The 23,484-nt window shown below is 36.6% G+C and overlaps 1 protein-coding gene across 1 annotated transcript in view; it reads left to right on the top strand.

The window, feature by feature from the left end:
* msi2b (musashi RNA-binding protein 2b) overlaps positions 1-21,952 on the top strand; it is a 306,172-nt gene extending 284,220 nt beyond the window's left edge. The window contains 5 exon segments of the mRNA XM_048161917.1: positions 694-749; positions 751-777; positions 779-875; positions 8,640-8,794; positions 17,220-21,952. Coding sequence (XP_048017874.1) covers positions 694-749; positions 751-777; positions 779-875; positions 8,640-8,794; positions 17,220-17,261 — 377 coding nt within the window. The 3' untranslated portion in view covers positions 17,262-21,952.
* Positions 21,953-23,484: the final 1,532 nt, after the last annotated feature.

Below are 23,484 nucleotides of genomic sequence, written 5' to 3'. Positions count from 1 at the left end.
AAGCGTCTATTTCACTCGTAATAGTTTGTTCAATAAATTGAGACCCACATGCACTCAAGCGCAATAATCTAAAATAATGAATATATCCTATTTTAACAACAATACTTTCACATATTAAAGAAAAATTATTCTCATTTACAAATATGATGTTTTTAAAGAGGATGACCTTACACAACACATGCTTTGTGGTTTGGTTAACCAAAAAACAAGAATACCAGACACTGGTATTCTAGTTATTTTCCTACTTGTTGTATTTGTGGATGCCGAATGCAAATTAGCATTTCAAATAAAGAGCGTTCCTCTCTCAGAAGATCTATTAAGGTCAGTCAGTTTTATGTAATCGCCAAAGCAAAAGTTTTTAAAACCACGACTTCCGTTTGCTTATTTGATTTGTAGTGTGTCAGTACCTCCGTCTGCAGTAAACCCAAATGTTTATAGCGGTGTATTGCACAGTGGCGTCCAGTAAGTCTTCACACACTCGCCGTCACATTCACACACACAGTCACACAGGGGAAACAGCGAGATGTGGCTTTAAAAACTCACCATCTATCTTCCTGCATTGTACAACCATGCAAGTCAGATAGTAAACATTGCCTCATAACATTACTATGCAAAGTCCTATTTCCCCCAATGATGGAGTCCCACCCCTCATCCTCCTCCCTTCCTCCTCCTCCCCTGTACTGTATCTCCCAGGCTTCCCCGATTACGGTTTCTATTCCTCGCCAAGCGACCAACGGGGGCCCCCCCTTCTCCTTTGCGGACTATGGCTCCCTGGGCCCCCCAGGCGGCTCAGCTGCTGCAAAGCGAGCATGCCACATCAGCCTGCAACTCCCCTCTCCAGCACCTGGCCAGCCCGGATCAGTATAAGAGCCCAGGTGTGTACCCGCCTCTCCTTCATTCAATGATTGATTTGATTCATGCAGTTTATTCATCACCCTGCCATTCATTAAAACCAGAGAGAAAGAGAGAGGGGGGACAGATGAGAAGGGAAAGCGAGGGATTTGTGCATCCTTGCAGTTTGCTTCATGTGCGCTGCATGTTGAATTGTCGCAGCATTGTCATTTCGCCTGTGGATTTGAGGGAGTGTATATACGTGAGCACGTATACGCTGCCGCTAACGCGTATGTACTGTGGAGATATATCCGGGAAAGCGGGATGTGGCTGCGGTCACAGTCTGCGCAATTAACCAGGAGATGCGTTCATGCCTGCCGGTTCATATCTCGTGCAGTACATACTCAGGCACGTATATATGTATTACACACCCATTGGCTCCATACCACTCAACTGTCAGCCTGCTGGCATGTGATAAATGATATCCAAACATCCGACTTCATGTACATGAGTATAAAATGACAAGCCATTTGTTGGAAGTTGATTTTATCGCTTAGTTGTCGCACTTAGGCACAGTATCACATATTGAGATAAATTGTTAATGCATCCCTTTATTTGCATACTTTTTGTTCTTTATTTCATTCTGTTTGTTCACATATACAGTACAGTGGCTCCAAAATGTATTTAAAGGGATAGTTCATTCTGTCATCATTTATTCACCATCATGTCATTCCAAACCAGTGTGACTTTATTTCTTCTGTAGAACACAAAAGAAGATATATTGAAAAATGTCTTTTTTGGTGTCATTTTAGATCCCTTTTTATTGTATGGATCTTCTTTTTGTGTTCTGCCAAAGAAAATGTCATACAGGTTTGGAACTGCGTAAAGGTGAGTAAATGAAGACTGATGTTAATTTATGGGTAAACTATACCTTTAAAGTGATAGTTCACCCAAAAATGAAAATTATCCCATGATTTACTCACCCACAAGCCATCCTAGGTGTATATGACTATCTTCTTTCAGGCGAACACAATCAGAGATATATTTAAAAATATCTTTAGTCCTCCAAGGTTTGTAATGGTTGTGAATGGGGGAGCCACATATTGAAGTCTTCTGAAGCGAAGCAATGCGTTTTTGTAAGGAAAATATCCATATTTAAAACTTTATAAGCTAAAATAAACTGCGACCGTACGCAGAGTGCAAAAATCGGCTTGCGCCAAATGAGTAATCCTCTGACGCGATGTATGATGCAGGATGTAAGAGTATTGTAAGCTTATTAAGCTCCTCTACTCTTATATCAGATTTCTTTAAAAATTATCATTTTAGACTTATAATCCGTGACCGGTGTTTTGTTTTGCTCTCTCCTCTGCGCCTCCACGTTTCGTCATTACGTTGTGCGTCAGGTCAAAGGATACTCTTCCACCGCAAATCGACTTGTGCATTCTGCGTACGGTCATCCACCGGAAGCTAGTTATTTGAATTTATAAAGTTTTAAATATAGATATTTTTCTTACAAAAACGCATCGCTTCACTTTAGAAGGCCTTTATTAACCCACTGGAGTCGTATGGATTTCTTTTTTTTATGGATGGATACATTATTTTTGACTTCAAAACGTGACCCCCATTCACAACCATTATAAATCTTGGAGGACTAAGGATATTTTTAAATATATCTCTGATTGTGTTCGTCTGAAAGAAGATAGTTATATACACCTAGGATGGCTTGAGGGTGAGTAAATCATGGGATAATTTTCATTTTTGGGTGAACTATTGCTTTAAGTCACACTTTTAAAACAAATGTCATTGCAATATATATATAAAATAACAAACCAAGTGTTATTTACTGTATAGAAGGATAACGTAGGCACACTTTCTAAGCAAAATATTTCATCAAAAATGTTTTGAGTCCCATTCTGGTTGTCAAATATTAGCAGAACATGTCCATAGAAATTACAGATATAACGAGACAAAATATGCAGCATAATTTGATAGCAGAGGACACTTGGTTTGCTATTTTGTTATTTCATGCAAATAAGTTCTGACATTTGAAATGTGGCTTAAGTGTTCAAATACTTTTTTTTTGGCCGCTGTATATAGAATTACATAAACTAATGATTGTATAGCATGGTTGATGTTTTGACAGCATATTTAAAGGGAAGAGTTTTGCTATTCCCAAACACTTGGCATATTTTGTAATGTTTCATAGTAGTGCACCACTGAACTGACGTTCGGTCCTCTTAAAAACAGTAGTGCTCCACTTTATATTCAGTAGCCTGTAGTTCAAAGGAAGGCGGTCTTGAGCTCTTAGCAATAAACAAGACGCATCTTAAGAAAAAAAAAAAATGGAAAAGAAAAAGAAGTGCCGTCAAGAGCCATGGTAATGACTAGTAAACTGTCTTGCAGACATTGAGGCATGTGTGGATTAGACATCCACGCCAGCAACCAGACTGTTTATGGTTCAGATCCCAGTTAGGGAATGCCAAGGAATGTTGACGGTATTGGCGGTTCATTTCTTTCAACCTTGTGAGCAATATACTTAACTTCCAAGATGTCTTGTGACTTATGACAACACTTTCCCTTTCTTTAAATGAAAGTTGTTCTTTAAATGATTGCGAGCTTTTAGACAGACAAATTGCACATAACAGTTTTTTTTTTTTTAAATAAATCCATAATAGTTGATTATGTGTATGAATTAGTTTCATAGCAGTATTGAGCTACAAAAACAATTTCTTGTTCTGTTAATGAGCACATCCTCCATTGATGGCTTCTGAAGGTATAAAAGACGTGTCTTATTAGCGTAGACCTATTGGGAATACAGAAGCCAGTCACAGCTCAGGACGTGATGCTAACCAGGGCTGTCACTTACAGTGTGCTGCTTTTCCCCTCTTATATTAGAAGGGTTTTTGTGATTTTGTGATCTGGATTTGTGATCCAGATCATTCCGAGAACAATTTCAAGATGGGAGTTCACATTCAGGAGAACCTATGATCTGTGTTGTTTTTCTGACACCCTGCTGTTTTTAGAGGCTTCTATACTTTACTGAATTCCTGATATAATTACCACCAAAATCACTTTAATCAGTATTTTTGTTTTGTTTTCCTGTAAATAAAATAAAAATGTTTATAAGTGTATTTGTGGCCAGTTGTTTATATTATTATTAGTATCATCATCAAGCATAAATCTATAAGTCTAGCATAAATCAGTTGTACTTAATTCAGGATATACTCTAAAAATTATCTTATATTTAAAGGTGCCCTAGATTCAAAATTTGAATTTACCTTGGCATAGTTGAATAACAAGAGTTCAGTACATGGAACAGACATACATTGAGTTTCAAACTCCATTGCTTTCTCTTTCTTAAGTAAATCTCATTTGTTTAAAATACTTCCGGAAAACACGAAGATCTCAACATAACACCGACTGTTACGTAACAGTCGGGGTGTACGCCCCAATATTTGCATATGCCAGCCCATGTTCCCAACATTATGAAAGGCATTAGACAAGGGCAGCCAGTAACGTCTGGATCTGCACAGCTGAATCAACAGACTAGGTAAGCAAGCAAGGACAATAGCGAAAAATGGCAGAAGGAGCAATAATAACTGACATGATCCATGATAACATGATATTTTTAGTGATATTTGTAAATTGTCTTTCTAAATGTTTCGTTAGCATGTTGCTAATGTACTGTTAAATGAGGTTAAAGTTACCATCGTTTCTTACTGAATTCACGGAGACAAGAGCCGTCGCTATTTTCATTTTTAAACACTTGCAGTCTGTATAATTCATAAACACAACTTCATTCTTTATAAATCTCTCCAACAGTGTAGCATTAGCCGTTAGCCACGGAGCACAGCCTCAAACTTATAGAGAATCAAATATAAACATCAAAATAAATACTTTACTCACATAATTCGAAGCATGCATACAGCATGCATGACGAACATCTTGTAAAAATCCATTTGAGGGTTGTATTAGCTGTGTAAACTTTGTAAATGTGCTGTAATATAATCGAGAGCTCGTGTGGCAGGGAGCACGCGAATTAAAGGGGCGGTGCGCTGAAAAAATCAGTGCATAGTTAATGATGCCCCACCCAAAATAGGCAGTTAAAAAAAATCTATGGGGTATTTTGAGCTGAAACTTTACAGACACATTCAGGAGACACCTTAGACTTTTATTACATCTTGTGAAAAAGCATTCTTGGGCACCTTTAATCTAATTTATTATTATTAAAACATTCCTGTTTTCTTTAGATAAGTTTTGCTTCTGAAGTAAATGTATTTTCTTTTAAAGATTCTTTCAATATTTTTACTTGAAATTCTTCACTTTGAAATCAAGACCAAAATACTGATTACTAAAATTATTTGTGCACTTTTTACCCATTTCTTATCGAGACTGGAGTAGTTATTTGGTCAATTTGTTATCCCTTACTAATTTTGCATCATATTTAACATTACAGTGGGCTGGTTGTAGCCATCTTCCCTTCCACTCAAATCTAGTGGTGGATATACACGCTTTCCCATCATCCCTAGAAGTAGCTGACGCTATTTTGATACGCTGACATTTAGAAGTGAAAGCTCTGACTGTAGAGCTGCTCACCTCTTCTGTTGTCTGTGTCCTCATTTGTGTGAAAAGCAGACAGATTGTGTGAGTCTGCCTCGTTCAGTTTACCCACGGCGGCATATTGCCCCCTATCTAACATATTTGCTCTCCTATGCAAGCCCTCCGGGCTAATATTCCATTCATACAGATATCTTTTACCCTTCTGAGTTTTTTGGAGGCTGCTGCAGTAATAGACTCCCTCCTCAATGGGTGCTGATCTGAAGGCCTCTGCCTGTGGAGGAACTTGATTTAATATTCGCTTATTAATGGAAGTGTCATAGAGGGCCGTGCGTAGGAGAAAAATGAGCGTGGCACAGCAAGGGGCCTCAAAGTTTCTGAGAGCATTCATTTAATTTAATTCATGCATTTGTTTTTATTTTCCTTAATTCGCCTCTCAACAGTAATGAAATGGAGGGGTCATCTGCAAATGACAGCAGCCATGGCTCAAGTGGTCTGATATAATTATAGTCTAATTGTGATTCCCCCCCCAAAACCCCCTCCAGCCTCTTCTTGCTCCTTTCTCACATTTGCCAGTATTTCTGCTCCGTGAATTTGTGTTTAGTTTTAGAAGTTCCAACTTTAGAAGACAAACTTTGCGGCCAGAATCACCACATCTGCCATTCAGTGTTATTTTAGTAGTATTATTCATATATATATATACACTACCATTCAAAAGTTTGGGGTCAGTAAGATTTTTTAATGTTTTAAAGGAAGTATCTTCTGCTCACCAGGCCTGCATTTATTTGATTAAAAATACAAACAAAAACAGTAATATTGTGAAATAAATCCAAAAATCCAATTTAAAACAGCCGTTTTCTATGTCAATATACAGTAAAATGTAATTTATTCCTGTGATCAAAGCTGAATTTTTAGCATCGTTACTCCAGTCTTCAGTGTCACATGATCCTTCAGAAATCATTCTAATATGATGATTTGATGCTCAAGAAACATTCTTTATTATTATCAATGTTGAAAACAGTTATTTACATTTTTATTTCATGATGCTACGATGAATAGAAAGTTCAAAAGAACAGCATTTATTTAAAATAGAATATTTTCTAACATTATAATTGTCTTTACTGTAACTTTTGATCAGTTTAACTCATCCTTGATGAATAAAAGTATTGATTAATTTTATTTCTATCCCCCAAAAATAAAAATAAAATTCTTACTGACCCCAAACTTTTGAACGGTAGTGTTTAATGTTACAAAAGATTTAGATTTCAGACAAATGCTGTTCTTTTGAACTTTCTATTCATCATAGCATCATGAAATAAAAATGTAAATAACTATTTTCAACATTGAAAATAATCATAAATGTTTCTTGAGCATCAAATCATCATATTAGAGTGATTTCTGAAGGATCATGAGACACTGAAGACTGGAGTAACGATGCTGAAAATTCAGCTTTGCATCACAGGAATAAATGACACTTTACTGTATATTGACATAGAAAACAGCTGATTTAAATTGGAATAATATTTCACAATATTACTGTTTTTGTTTGTATTTTTAATCAAATAAATGCAAACTTGGTGAGCAGAAGATACTTCCTTTAAAACATTATATATATATATGTATTTCAGCCTTAATTTGTTCAGTTTTAGTTTTTAATTTACTTCCAGATAGTAATTTTAGTGCTTCTACTTAAACTTATTTCAGTTAGTTAGTTAGTTAATCTAATATTTTCTTTATTTTATTTCAGCTTGATTTTAATGAACGAAAATGTTTTTAATAGTTTAGTTAATGATAATAACTTTGCTGCCAGTTGAAGAATCTTATCCGCCATAAATATTTCTTACCAACCATGAAATTTTGCAATTAAAAAAAAAAAAAAAAAAAAGTTTAAATCCTTTTGACTATTGAATAAACAGCTGTTTGTCCTTTCATATTTTTTATTTTGTCATTCTAAGTTTCTTGGTGAAAGTGCATATGTCATAAAACATGACGACACATCATTTCCTGTAGTTTTGTTTTATGTTTTTGAACCATCCTTCTAGAGAAAACGTAAGCACTGTTAAAGAACTTTAAGCACAGTTGATAAACTTCTGATGGTATATTCTCCACAAGTTGTTAGAAGACATGCACTTCACAGCATGTGTCACTTACATCAGCGAGGGTCAGCAAGGGATCATTCTTACAGTTCAACTTAAACTGTTTTATGTTGCATTCCCTAATAAATTTACCCAGCAACATTTTATTCACTCGCCAAAGCCAGCAGTTTGCGCTTGGCGAGTGTTTAATTTCGGCTCTCAGGCTTCATCTTCAACGGTTTCTGCTTTCAGACCCAAATGTAGTTTTAGCAAAAGTGGAGCTGCACTCGCAGTGGAGAGGAAACTCCATGATTCGGTCTTCAACGCATTTTACCCAAGACACCCTCAGCAATTTCCTGGTTTCCAGGCAGCTGCTAGGCCTGATAGCCCCCTGACGCTAACTGCCAGATAATCACCGTCGTATATATTTAAAAAAAAAAAAAAAAACGAGAAGGAGAAGGAGAGAGACCACTTTCTCAATGACAGGTGTTGATTAGATAGGGGGTGTTGTGGCAAAATCCCCCGTGCAATTTTCAGAAAGGGACTGGAGAACCGGCAGTCAAATTTGAAGCAGGATGGGCGTAGAGCTCTTGATATGAGATTGGGGGAAAGGGAGTGCATGGGAGCGCAGAGAGGGGTGAGGTTATGATAATGAAAGGAACCTGCAAGGAAGCGATTCATTCTCACTCACACTTTTAAACATCACAGATGCCCTCAGAGGGGGAAAAATCAGATAGATCTCCATCACACAGCAGTCCAGCTCTCTATGTTTGCCTAAAACCTACTTGAGTAGCATGCATGCCATGTGAATGCGGGCGAGATGCGTCCGACACGCACAAGCGCTCTTTCATCTGCACGAATGATGAGATATATTGCTGCAGTAGTCGCTAGCTTGAAGTAGAGCTGACTAGTTTGCTTTGTGCAATGTGTGTGTATGTCTATGTGCAGAATTTATGACCAGTTTCTTTATTTTTCATTTCGAGAACACATTTGGCCACTATTCCTAAAACACCCCAGGCTGTTTAGACATACACACACACAAGACTTCCTTTCAAAATATGACACTTTGTGCTTATAGTGCATGCTTTTGCTAAGCTTGTTAGTCAAACTACACACCAGCAGTCCTGACTAGCAACCCTGCTCACATCACTGTTGGCACGGCCACTTCTCCGGCAGGCACCAACCCGCCCCGGCCTGGAGCCTTCCCTGGAGCCAGCAGCCCCGGGCCAGTGGCTGACCTGTACGGCCCAACCAGCCAGGACTCCGGCGTGGGCAACTACATTAGCGCTGCTAGTCCCCAGCCCGGCTCCGGCTTCGGACACAGCATTGCTGTAAGTACCCTGTTCACCACCATCGACATGTTTCTCTGTTCTCCCATTCTAATGCATTCACCACCCTGCCCGATGTAACGCTTTTAGACTCCAGCAGCTGCTATCGTAGTTTTTAGAGTGAATTTTCTTTGCCATAGTTCATTTGGAGAGTGAGCAACTTGTTTAGCAGGTTGATAAAATGACCAGTAGAAGAAGGAAGTGTACATTGACATATAAACTAGTTGGATATCATTTAAATATCAAGAGGAAATTCACTGAAAACGAATTTCTGCATTGTAGCATATACTTTTATTTTGTAGCGTATAGGGGTGTAACAATATATTGTGCCACAATATATCGCAATATAAAAATGCAACAATATGCATCGTGGATAGTGACAGAATGTATTGGGTTAACTATTCACTAAATGAAAATTACTGTGTGAGAAACAAAAATCAAGTTTACAGAGTTTTAGTGTCAGTACTACATTAAACTACTATATATGTGACCCTGGACCACAAAACCAGTCATAAGGATCAATTTTTTGAAATTGAGATTTAATAAATGCTGAATAAATAAGCTTTCCATTGATGTATGGCTATGCATGGTTAGGTTAGGACAATATTTGGCTGAGATACAGCTATTTGAAAATCTGGAATCTGAGGGTGCAAAAACATTAAAATATTGAGAAAATTGCCTTTAAAGTTGTCCAAATTAAGTCCTTAGCAATGCACATCCACTCTCAAAAATAAATTTGACATATTTATGGAAGGAAATTTACAAAATGTCTTCATGGAACATGATCTTTACTTAATATCCTAATCATTTTTGGCACCCATACAATGTATTGTTGGCTATTGCTACAAATATACCCGTGAGACTTATGACTGGTTTTGTGATCCAGGGTCACATATAATTTGAATATAATGTATAATAATGCAATGGGGGAATATGTGTGGGTCCTGATAATCCTGATAATGTTAGCAGTAGAAAGTGGCCTACATTATTTTAAACATATCTAGTCAGTGACAGAGTGCAAGCATACTCATCTAAAATAATTCTGTATTTTCAGCTTCAGAATCATGAATATTTTTCTTCAGGTGTCACCATTGACCTGTGCATTGGGTTACCAGCACCAAGTCCAAGCCTATTCATTTCCACCCCCAATATAATACCAAATTTAGCACTTTAATCAAAAGTAAATTTTTTTGGTAATCGTTTACCATATGTCTTGAAGTATTGCAATAATATTGTATCGGGAGTTCATTATCGTGATATGTGTCGAATCGTGACATGTGGGTAATGTTACACCTCTAGTAGCGTATTTATATTAGTATTACAGCGGATTTGCACTAGCTGTGAGATTTGTTTTAGCCTCCAGTTTGCCTAATTGCGTAACAGTTCAAATACACCGTCTTGCACAATTCGCCAGCGGACTACTACAATTTGATATACTTAAAGGGTTAGTTTACTCAAAAATTAAAATTCTGTCATTTATTACTCACCCTCATGTCGTTCCACACTCGTAAGACCTTCGTTCATCTTCAGAACACAAATTAAGATATTTTTGATAAAATCTGATGGCTCAGTGAGGCCTCAATTGACAGCAAGATAATTTAGACTTTCAGATGCCCAGAAAGTTACTAAAGACATATTTAAAACAGTTCATGTGACTACAGTGGTTCAACCGTAATGTTATGAAGCAACGAGAATACTTTTTGTGCGCTAAAAAACAAAATAGCGACTTTATTCAACAATATCTAGTGATGGGCGATTTCAAAACACTGCTTCATGAAGCTTTATGAATGTTTTTTTTTTTTGTGAATCAGTGGTTCAGAGTGCATGTCAAACTGCCAAAGTCACGCCCCCCAGTGGTGAGCCATTGAAATTTCGAAACACTTATGATGTAAGGAAGCCCTGTTTACTGAAATCATGTGACTTTGGCAGTTTGATAGTGCTCCGAACCACTGATTCGAAACAAATGATTCAAAGCTTCATGAAGCAGTGTTTTGAAATCGCCCATCACTAGATATTGTTGAATAAAGTCGTTATTTTATTTTTTTGCCGCACAAAAAGTATTCTCGTCACTTTATAACATTGTTGAACCACTGTAGTCACATGAACTGTTTTAAATACGTCTTTATTAGCTTTCTGGGCAAATTAAAGTGTTAATTATGGATCTTTATGGATCTTGAGAGAGAAAGTATCATTGCTGTCTATGCAGGCCTCACTGAGCCATCAGATTTTAACTAAAATAGCTTAATTTGTGTTCTGAAGATGAACGAAGGTCTTACGGGTGTGGAACGACATGAGGGTGAGTAATAAATGACAGAAATTTCATTTTTAGGTGAACTAACCCTAACTTGATTCAGGCTCTTTAACGTAGAAACCGGTTACAATTATGTTCTCCATCATTTTAAAATACATGCAAAATAAAATTCTTTTTCAATAAAGTCTTGCTGTAATTTGCATAGAAAGGAGGTATTTTCATATTTGAAAGAATGATGATTTTTTTTTTTGCACTGAAATACCTTATACAAAAGTGCTACAACTTTTTAATGAATTCCCTCCATAATGTTAATAAATTAATTAGCTAATAAAGTTTTAAAATTGAATTTGTCCTGAAGGAACAAATATTTCTAACACAACTAATAGGACTAAAAGAATGTGTTATATGCGAGTATGTGAAATCAAAAGAAGGAAATACATGAAGTTATGTGGGGAAAAAAAGTGCTAAATAAATCATCTCAGATGTAATAGATTGCAGTGGGTCCAAAGGTGTGATAGATGTGCATGTTTTACTGATACTAATTATCAGGAACAAGGCTATAAAAACGTCTCTCTTTTGAAAGCTGAAAAATGTGAAATCACGGTCTCATTAGTGCAAAGCAGGTGCCCTGGCAAATAGCTAAAGTTAGATAGCGTTGGTTTTAGCATTGCTAACATTTCTGCATTCCCACCAGCATTCCTTTCTATCTCTGTCAACTTCAGGATAACAAACTGTGAACTTGTACCGGCTGTCAGCAGCAGTGTGATGTGTCAGTGTGCTTTTGTTCATGTGCCAGCCCGGAGGACAGAAATCTCACAATTAGTTCTTCTCTCATTTTCAACCCGGTATTTTGTTTCCCGCACACAATGGCTTTTTTATTTTTCCAGCAGATGATGGGCATACCAGAGGCAGCCTTTGAAAGGTCCCCCACACAAAGTGCATATGTAAATCAATAAGGCGATAATAAACTCTTGTGAGAAACCCTGTCATAAGAATATGTTGTCTTGCCCTTTGAAGCCATAGGCATTCATTATTCCTTCCGTGCATTAGTTTTTAACCTTTAACGGAGCAGAGAGATGGAGCGGGATTTGGGCGGAAGAGAAAAGGAGCAGGAGCCGACTCTCAGGGGGGTTGATGAGGGAGGCCGCGCTAAATCACAGGCTGCCGAGGGAATTACCGGCTCCAGCCGTTTTTTGAACCGCCGTCCAGATCTGCTGAAAAAATGAATAAGAGCCTTTGTATGTGAGGACACTGTTTATTGCCTATCTGCGCACACCTCTGATTCATTCTGCTTTCAGTGCCCCTCCAATCTCTTGTTTGGGAGGAAAAGCAAATAACTTTTTTTTCTCTCTCTCTCTCTCTCTCTCTCTCTCTTTCTCTCTTCTGCCCTTAAGTACAGTTTGCAAAACAGACCGGGCACTCATTAAATCTAAACGGATTTTCAGAATTACAATGTCACCTTGCGTTTGACATTCAGATGGAGTTTTTCTAACCTAAATAGAGTCAAATTTAGGTTGGCCTCAAACCCTCAGAACATCTCGCTTGTGATTGACAGTGTTCTGGAGGCAGAAAGACTTTTTTTTCTTTTTTCTTTTTTTTGCACTGCCTGACATGAACTGCTGTTTCTCGTAGCCTCTGTAGCATCCTCTCAAACTGAAATGCTTTTTTACAAAAGATTTCTTTCTATAAATGTATACATCTCGCCGATGTTCTTGTTCCCCGGTGTTTGGACTGGAGCCTGACACTGGTGAAGTTCACAGTTTTGTTGCTCAGATTGAGGCTTATATGTGATTTCTTAACAGCTGTATCTTGCTTATGTTTGCTGCATGAATTGTGATTTCAGATGAATTCATTAATGTTGTTATTGTTGGCATGAATGTAAATGATTGTATTACTTGATCTTTGATTAAAAAAAAAAATCAAATGTTTTGTTCTTAATTTCCATTCTCTCTTGTTCTTTGAAATGTACATATTTCTTTCCATTTTCCTTCATTGTTTGGCACTAAAAGATTTTTAAAGGGGAGAGCAGGAATAAATGTAATATTTTGTGGTTTTTGCTCATTTTTTCCAGAATATTTTAGCCTAAACTAACCTCAAATATCAGCCTCTATTAAATTTATATCTTAATTTAGACATTAAATGCTTCATAATTTGATGTGATAAATGTAACAATAGATGAAAAATCAATTGTGAATAATTATAGTTTATGTAATTGTTAGTCTGTAAGTTTTATGATTTTTATCGCTAAAAAAATTAGGCCTAACTTTTAAAGGAGAGAATATTGTTTAAAAGGATGTATTATTTGATTTATTCTAAGTATAATTATGACCATAAATGACAACTTTTTACTACACTTTTAAGTTTACAGCAGCTTTCTTGCTGAACTTGCTTCCACACTACTGTAGCTTGTGAAAACAATCAATATTTATTGCAGCGTTTCAGTCACGCAGCCTTTAAAAGTCTGAAACGTTGTAATATTACTGATTCCCATTGCAAGCAACGTGATTTTTTTCTTTCAAATACGGTTTGATGCACCCACCACTCAGGCGTTACAACACCTTTGTCGAATATAGGCACGGTAAGTGTATTGTGCATAAAATTATGACCATTACATTTACTATGTGTTACAGTTATTCCTGCTCTCTCCTGCTGTTCACCTAGATCAGACTGAGGAAATGATGTGGACTGATCTTTAAGGTTGATAGATAACATTCATTCATGCTAGCAACACATGCAATGATTGAAATGACTTACGAGTGATCACTTCACTCAGAATGCATACTGACACCATTACTAACTGTACACTTTTAGGGTCCTTTGATTGCGACAGCTTTTACAAATGGATACCATTGAAACCTAACAGGTGGTTGGTTGCCATCTCATTTGAGGTAGATATCCCGTACCACTTATGAAATATATATATATTTTTATTTTTTATTTGTGCCTTCATAATTATGCATCTTTTCACCATACTATCTTCCTGTTCCATCTGCCTATTCATTTTGATTCCCCTCTCCTTTTGATCTCAGACGAGTTTACGTTGAATCCGTGTAGTGCTCTTATTTTTTCATCAACAACACCTTAAGGCTTTTACAGGGCTTTTACGTCCCAGACAAGGGAATTTAAACTTCATATGCAACAATCTGGATTTCAGAAGTCTTATCTCTCATTGAACATCTATGTTATTAAATCCTCATTCTGAAGCCCTTTAAAAGCCTTCAAAAGTGTCTCCCGCTTCGCAAACGGCGTAAGCGTGGAGGCTACACATTTTCCCCATTACTTTTTGTCACTAGTTCCTCCTTTATCCTCCGCCTGCCTGCCTGTCTGTCATTCGACTGTTCTTTCATGCATGATGTCTGCGAGCGGGTGTACTCAAAACTGCGCAGTTGCTTTCTTTCACTGCCAGAGTTCTTCTGCGCTCCCAACGCGCATCGACTCGTATCCTCTATGAAGTGCTGTATTTGGATATTATGCACAGGTGTTGCGGCTTTGATTAGTGTGCACCTGGAAGCGAGCCCTCTTTGCAGAGAATCTGTTGACTTAGGTGCCATCTGATGTAATTCATCAGGTTTTTGGGATAAGGTGCCGTTTCCGTAATCACTTTGCTTGTATAGCTAGGTCTTAAGGACTTAAAGGTGATTTTGAGTATATGCTGAGATGCCAGATACGGCTAAATCGAAGATGACTGGCTTATTTAAATGCGCTGTGTGTGGATAAGTGGATGCACATTTATTTGGTCAAAACCCCTCCCCTATACTTACTTAATATTTGCACTCAGACTTTTTTTTTTTCTTCTTGTACGGTGATGCATCAATTGCGATTACGCCAGACTCCGTGGCATTTACCTGTGACCCGTCATCTGGATAAGAGGCCTGCGGACTGCGGTTTGTTGCCCGTAATCTTCCTAAAGAGCTTCTCATTTTGTCCTCGAGGCAAAACGGATGATTGATTTAATGAGTAGGTAGAATCGCTCCATCTGTATGGATTCTCCAAACGTTTGATTGAAGTACACATCAGCAGTCAGAGAAAGCAACGGCGGCGGAGAGATTTTGCAGAAGCAGGTTCTTAACTTGTCATTTCCTGGTTGGATGGACATCCGAAGAGTTTCTGCATGCTTGAAACACTAACATATGTGTTGCGTCGATGTCTGAACCCCATGTAGATGAGATGTGTTTGTGTAAAAGTGCTGATGTGTTCTGTATCTGAGCCTAAACGACCGAAGCTTATAATGAAAAGATGCTGACGGTGGAGTGATTCTGATAGTGAACGATATAACATCTCTACTTCAATTTAAAGCTGTCGACAGCAAACTTCCAGCCGGACTGAATCGATACACACTTTATTTTTTAAACTAGATTTACTGTGTCCAATCAGATGCTTCAGTTTATCAAACACACTGCACTTTCAAAGACAACATATGCTTTTAAAAAGCTACATTTTATTGGAAAAAAGTTTGACTGAAGTGAAATTCTATTTGAAGTCCATGTGAACTGTACAAAATGTTAGTGTTTATATACTACCGGTTGAAAGTTTGGACACATCTGCTAATTCTTGATTATTCTTTTCCATGTTTTAGAATTATACTAAATAAAAAGGTGCATTTCAAGTATTGTTTGGAAGCACTTCACTTCTATGCTTTACATTTGTGGGCTGCTTGGTTTCCATTACCCTTCAAATTGCGCAAATTGAAATTGTGAATACGGCCAATGGAAATGCGTCTATTTTGCAAAAACTCCCATATATCGCAAAAAGTTTTTACGCTCACGTGAGGTGGCTTTTCAGGCAATTCAAAAAGGGATATTTCACAAAACTCATTCTTTGAAGATGGCATGGTATGTTGGGACAGAAGACGAGACAGAGTTCTTTATTAACTCATAATAGAAAATAATTACGGGAATACTGGATTCTAAACAACAAAGAAATGCCACAATTTATCAACACCTCAAAGCAGATAGGAGGTAGAAACACCCAGAAACACTTAGCCGCTCCCAAGTATATTTCCTTGCCATTAATGCTCGGATATATTTCCTTGCCATTAACGCCTATGTCTCCTTCCATTAAAAATAATGGGTAGTGCAGTGGCTGCAATATACTTAAAGGGTTAGAAATTTCTGTAATTAATTACTCACCCTTATGTCGTTCCACACCCGTAAGACCTTCGTTCATCTTCAGAGCATAAATTAAGATATTTTTGATGAAATGCACACAAAAAGTATTCTCGTCGCTTCATTACATTAATTTTACATACAATTTTAACGATGACTTTACTAGTTTCCTGGACTTTGAATGTGGTCATTTTTATTATTTTCATTTTTGGGTGAACTAAACCTTCAAACCTATTAATATCCGTTGCTATGATTTTTGGAATGACTTATCGTGAGAGGAAAAAATGAAGTATTAATTGCAATAACATCAGTTAATGGAAACGCCGTCATTTTATGGAAATTTAGAAAAAGTTCTGCGCAGATCTGTAATGGAAACCCGGCTACTCTCTGACTCAACTCGCCCATTACCAAATAAATAAATAACATTATTATTAAATAAAAAATAAAACCAAGTTTTTAAAAGAAATTCAGACACAGTTTACACTACTGTTCCGATGTTTGATGTTTTTAAAAAGTCTCACCAATGCTTAAAAAAATACAGTAAAAACAGTAATATTGTGAAAATATTATTACTGTTTTCTATTTTAATATATTTTAAAATGCCATTTATTCCTGTGATGGCAAAGCTTCAGTCTTCAGTGTCACATGATCCTTCAAAAAACATTTGAATATGATGATTTGGTGCTCAAGAAACACCTTTTTTTTTCTTTTTTTGCTACATTTTTTTTCTTCATTTATTTGAAATAGAAATCTGTTGTAACATTATAAATGTCTCTACTGTCACTTTTGATTAATTGAATGTGTTCTTGCTGAATAAAAGTATTAAAAGTAATCTTATTGACCCCACGTTTTTTAGAACAGTAGTGTATTTATCTACAAATCTGTCATTTTAGCACAAGCCTTTATAATGAGTTAAATGTGTCCAAACTTGTGCAGGCGTTCACCGAGTTAAATTCACAGACATAAGACGATTGTCACCAGCGAGGCTCAGATGCAGCACATTTTACACACCCACACCATTTTAGCTGAAGTATGTGTGAAATCTGAGACACTTCTCTGTTTGCTTCAGCAGAGTTTATCAGGAGGCCCGGGGAAGACTGGCCGGAGTTTCTAATTGGTTCTGTGTACAGGTAAAGGCCATTAAACTTCAAGCACTACAGCGCTGAACGGGAATCTAAAGCTGAGATGGCGCCACACGAAGAACAAACCGACACGTCAGAATCATCTCAGAAAGAAGAAAAAAAGAAAAAAACAACTAAACAATCTGCTGTACTATACTGAAAACCTGGCTTTTGAATATTTTATCCTAGCGTAGCCCTGACCTTGAATTAGGATTTTATTTTTCCTTTATTGTTTTTCCTTTTAGTCATCTTTTATTGTGTACACGTTGAATCAACCAACGTTTGTTTGAGTTTCTAGATGTTCTTCATTGTTCTTGAATGTTCTCTGATGAGAGCGACTATGTAAGCATAAACTAATGTCTTTTTTTTCTTTTCTTTTTTTTTTTTCTGTTGTTGTTTTTTGAGGTAGTAATATTCCAATAGCGGTTTCATTTCACAGTCCTCGTCTATCACGTTTTCAGGTTTCGTTTCATTCAAGCAAGAAAACGGTTTGAAATGACTCAGACATTTTTAATTCAAGCCTAAACCGCAGTGAGTGGGTCACTCAAAAAAAAAAAAAATCTTAGTAGCTCTGTTCTATGTTTATTGTGATGTCTTGTTAACCATGATTACCTATTTTGGGCAATAAGAGGACTACAATATTTTCACAGTCCTTTTTTATAAATGTCATTTTTGTTGTCGATGATGAAAAAAAAAAAAGAAAAAGCTTTCCTTTTAATACTTTGTGAAATGAGATTTAAAAAGAAAAGAATTCTGAAACTGTAAATATTATTCTGTTCACTGCATCAAACTGTTTCTGAGAGAGAACCATATTTTTGTGATGGTGTCATAGAGGTTGTATCGTGCGCAAGCCGCAATATGTCAGTGCAAAAATATCTCCGAGGCTCAATGCAGTAACCGAGGTCCATCTGTAGCACAAAAGGCCGTGATTAACCCCAGTACGGACGAAACTCAATCCAACACTGTTAGCTCGCTTTGTAAATACCGTCGGCTTTACAACTGTGCAGGTGTCATACCAGCATATGGATTAGATGATAGTACGTTAAGATGTGCACAGCTTACAAAGAGAATATACTCCTTCACAAGGTATACCGAAATCACCACAAAAATCCAAAGCACACATGAATTATGATTTCCAACCATGTCGAGACATTTCATGTTAACGTTTCGTTTTGCCGTTCTAGCGTGGGCTTCTTTTTCCCGTCGAGCGTCCGTGCGCGTGGAACGATTCGGCGATATTTCAAAACCGCTCTACGATTAGGAAAAACAAGTCTTTTGTACCATTACCTCAGTCCTGTGAGAATTACTTTAAAGGAGATTACAAATTAATAATTTATTTTAGCCTGAGACAGATATTGAAAAAGATATTAAAGTGTTGTTTTGAAATTAAGTAAATCATTGCACTGTGAGAGAGAGAGAGAGAGAGAGAGAGAGAGCGAGAGAGAGAGAGTTTATCATTTTCTATTTGCACATGTCAACTGACAGTCTCTAACATGGGTCATGTGAAGGACCGCCGCGGAAGCCGTTTGTTTCTTTCCTTCCGCGCAGGATAACACTTACAAATCTCGAGTCTTGGCTTGCGTTGATTTGAAGACTGTACTTTTAAATGATCTCTTTCCAGGGATTTTATTCTAGAATATCAGAGATGACAGATGAGTTTATTGGTAGCAATAGTTCATTTCCTCAGAAACACTGAAACTGATTGAAACCAGTAGCTGCTACACACATTTGTTGTACATGTGGGGACTGGATTTGATGAGACACAAATGGCATTTAGAAATATGAATGATATTTACAAATATGAATTGACTGATGTATGCTGTTATTCGATCTTGTTGAAAATGCTTTATTTATTTTTTTGTGGGGGGGGGGGTTGTTTTTGTTTTTGTTTTTGTTTGTTCATTTCACTAAACTAACAGGTGAGGCAGAATGCTGGACGCGATAAAGTAATATGATTTTAAAAAGACAAGGAGAACTTTGTGCTAACTGTTTGAGCTGTTTCAAAAAAGACAAACGTACAAAAAAGGAAAAAAAAAAAAAAAAAAAAGGAAGAAAATTATCCCGAACATGTTTTCGATTTAAATAGGGATGGATTTTTATCAATATTTTTGTGGATGTTAATGATTATACTAAATATAACAATGACAATAATACAGATATTATGTACTGTATTTATCAATTGTTTCTCTTCATTCCCTGTCACCTCATTCAGTAATCTTATGTTGATCATTGTATTTTAGTAGTGTGTAAAAAAAAAAATGAAAAAAAAAAAAAAAACAGGAATATGACTTTACCTTGTAAAAGAGTGCTGTCTTGATGCCAGTGTAGTGGTCTATACACTTCTTGGTTGGTATTTTTCACATTTCCCCCCCTCCTCTCACTCTCCTTTTGTCGTTTTCCCCCTTTCTCTATATCTCACACTCTCTCTTTAGTGAGTAGTCGTAGGTGTTATGTACTTAATGTTAAGATGTAGAGATATTCATTAGCAATTGTAGGACCAGTAAGGATAGAACTTTCTCTTTATAATCATTTAAAGACAAAAGACAAAAAATGCTGAGTGTTATTTTCATAGTAATTTTTCTTTCTTTTCTTTTTGGTTTCTTTTTTGTTCTCCTTTTTTCTTTTTTTTTTGTTCCACTGTTTTGCTGGTCTCACATGGTTTCAACTAACCAAAGCTCTCACTGATGAAATCTAGGAGAAAGAAATTGCTGTACGACAGAATTGTAATCAAGGCATTAATTGGATCCCCACCCTTGAATGTTTTAAAAGGGGTGTGCCATACTACCTTAAATGCTAACGCTAGATATGCAAAACCGTTTCACTTTCGTTCTTTTTTTAAGAGGGATGCAAGCTATAATTAGGAGGAGGATGATTTTTGTTATGTGAATGAAAAATTCATAAATATTTTTTTCTAACAAAGTAACGATGATGATTATGATATAGCCTAATCATTATAGAAAACCTGTAATGGGTTTTGATATTTATACTCTTAAAAAATATCCCAGTGGCGCTACTTTTTTAAATATTTTTTTAAACTTTTTTTTAAAAGTTTTTGTGCTTTTTAATTACATTGCCAGCTTTTCATTTTAAGTCGACATCTACATTCAGTACATATTCTGGTGTCACACTAATTAGCTTGACTTGAGTGTAAATCCAGTGTCACACTCACCCACACTGAATCTGTATTCCTGAATCGCATCTCTTCTCAGGGATATCAAACATGAGCCAATGTACCACAGATTTTTGTAACGCTCGCCAGTTATGATCAGTATAGCACAACTTTTAATGAAAGGTGTCTTAATTGAAGTTATTCAGTACATTTGAGCTAAATTTAAAGGTGCTGTCGGGATGAATCGTGCACAGCATTTTCTTACTGAAGACATCTTGTAACGTTAGTTGTTCTTAGTTGGGCGTCTCTTTAAAAAGTTGATCCATTTAGGTCTTGGTGCTCATAGATTTAACAGCTGAAGGCAAATGTTTAACAGCAGATGAAGCACATTTCCTTTTCTGCTGTCAAATAAGAGTGTGACTTCTGTGATTAAAATGAAGGCTGGCAATCTTTTTAAACAGTCTCGTCCATTTGCATCATTTTTTTCCCGTAATTTGATCTCGTAGCTTGGACTTTAAGGTAGCATGGCTCTGTTGCCACCATTTTGTTTTCCATGGACAGCAGTTTACAGCGGATGAATGTTACACATCTTGCTAGACTAGTTAAATCATTGGAAAATTGTTGGTTTAAAAAAAAAAAAAAAAAAGAAAACGAAAAAAGAAAATGACCTGGAAGGTGTCGAGTGATTTTGGGAGTGAACTACCGTATCCATTTAAACTTGAATTTTGCGGCAAGTGCTAGGCAATGGCCAAAACGATCATCCCACTAATAAAGCAGCAAAACGTTCTACACTGTAATGTCTAATGTACAGTATACTTGTATACATATACAAGATATATATGTATAGTGTATATATCTCTTTGTTAAATTGTTGAATCATCATCGTAGGCGAACTGACGCTAGTCCACACTGTTCGTTTCACTCTCGCTGTGTGTCGTGTAAGAGCTGCAGCGGATGTGCAGTAGTTTAGCTGCAGAATGTGTCGCGTAAACCTGACGAGGACGTGTAGCTCAATACGGTGTCATTAGGTGGAGGGGTTTATTTTTGCCACGTCCTTTGGGAACTCTGTCTCCCATTTTCTCCTGAGGCTTAGGCCTCGCTGATTGCCTTGCCCATTCCTAACACTTGCCCATTTTTTAACGTTAACGGACTTTTTACCGCGAGAACTGACTGAACGGACTGACGTCTGAAAGCATCTTTCAGGTCTTCTTGTATGGCTTGCTCAAGCCCTGTTGTAAAATAAACTAAAGTGGATGGGGGTCTCTCACATCTCAGATGTGGAAAGTATAATTTTATATTTGTATTTTCAAATAATAATGATAATAATAATAAAAAATGTTTGTGAAAGGTTTCCATCCTCTACTGTGGTCCAGAAATCAATGTGTTTGTCTGGAAAAGATTAAAAAAAATAAAAAATAAAATAAATAAAAGAGTTTTGAACCATTTCACTCATGGTTTTTATTTTCAACTTTTTTCAAGCAATTGATTTGTGATTCAAAGGAAATGAATATACCTGCAAAAGATTGTATGCCAGAACATGCACAACGATTAAAATGCACAAAGTTGAATACAGAGCCCAAAAGCTCTTGTGTAAGTTTGTTTTCATTCTCATTTGTTTACATCTTTAAATTAGGTTATGACTTGTTATAGGCTCACACAGATAGATAGTTGTAGAAATATTCATTAGAGCTGTACTTTTCCACTGGTGAGTCACAGATCTGTTCTGAAAGGGTCACAAACAAAAACAATACTTAATGCAAATAATGCAACTCAACTAAATAATAGAGCATAGATAGAATAGCAACATGAATAGGCTTTAAAGGGATGAGTGTCTTTCAAAGTCTGTGCCCATTCAAACCCTATTGTATTTTTGGCACAGATTCATCTTTTGCTCGGTTGAAGCAGTTATTAGACCGATGCCAACACAGACGGGGTGCTTGACATGCCCTCATCCTTGATAACTATGAACAAAACTAAGATAATACAATCCAAACATTACATACATATTCACTTGCCAAGAGTGAATTGTTATGGGCTGTGAATTAATGGCTGCAAAAAGCACGAAACCAAATCCATTTGACATTTAGAAAGCAAACAGTCCAACTACAATGACTATAAATCACTTCTGTTGTTGTTTATGATTACAAAATTGGCAGTTTTGAAATTCTGCACTTTTTTATGTTAGTAGTAGTGTTGGGCCTGCGCACTTCATTTAAATGTCTGATTTTAAGATCTTTTTTTACATTTATAATTTAAAAACTCTGAAACAGTGTTGGCTCTCCACTTTATGTCCAATGTAAAATCTGCTTTATAATCCACTTTATGAGGCTAAAATATAAAGTTTTTTTTTAATCAAATTAATTTATTGTCATAGTGATCTTTATAAGATGTTTTGAAATTAACAAGATGTAAAATTAGCTTTAACCCTTTCAAGGGTTCGTTTAAAATTTAAAACGTTTTTAAGGCGACCGTTATTTTGTTTCCATGGCGGCGCGTCATGCATGTTACATAACACACCGCAGCCACAATAACACTGTATGACAGATGTATCATCATTATTTGGTTTTTCCTTTTTTATTTAAAATATTCACAAACTTGCTTACCATGTCATCACCTATCTGATATTCCGATTCTCAAATATGTGTAAGTGAGTGTGTTTTGTCGTTTAAAAACCTTTATAAATGATCTTTATCTTGATCTATAACGCGAGATGGGCGCCACCATCTTAGTTTGCCCCGCCGTCCTGTCAGTCGGATTTCAGCAGGTGAATTCATCAGTTTCTCCAGAAGTACATGCAAGTAAGTGGCTGCTGAACTGGAAGAATAATAGAGTAAACTTTATAATCACTATGTGTGTCTGATATTAATAAACCTCGACAAGTTATATATGAATGTATTGTATGGCATCAGTGTGTATTTTATAAACTCTAAATGTATTGTTTTACTGGTGCTTATGTGTATATAAATGTCTGAAACCTTTAAAAAAAATGTGGCTGAAAACACTGCATAGTTGAGATATGACAAGCTCGTGCGTCCGTCTCGCAGCCAAAGCGCGAAAGCAGTTTGAATTTGTCAGTTATGTGACGTCACTGGACGTTCTAAATCCTA

The sequence above is a fragment of the Megalobrama amblycephala genome, linkage group LG16 (assembly GCF_018812025.1).
Source record: "Megalobrama amblycephala isolate DHTTF-2021 linkage group LG16, ASM1881202v1, whole genome shotgun sequence".
In the NCBI taxonomy this organism is placed as follows: domain Eukaryota; kingdom Metazoa; phylum Chordata; class Actinopteri; order Cypriniformes; family Xenocyprididae; genus Megalobrama; species Megalobrama amblycephala.
Note: the sequence above shows the minus strand (reverse complement) of the source record. Positions and strands in the feature narration are given on the sequence as shown.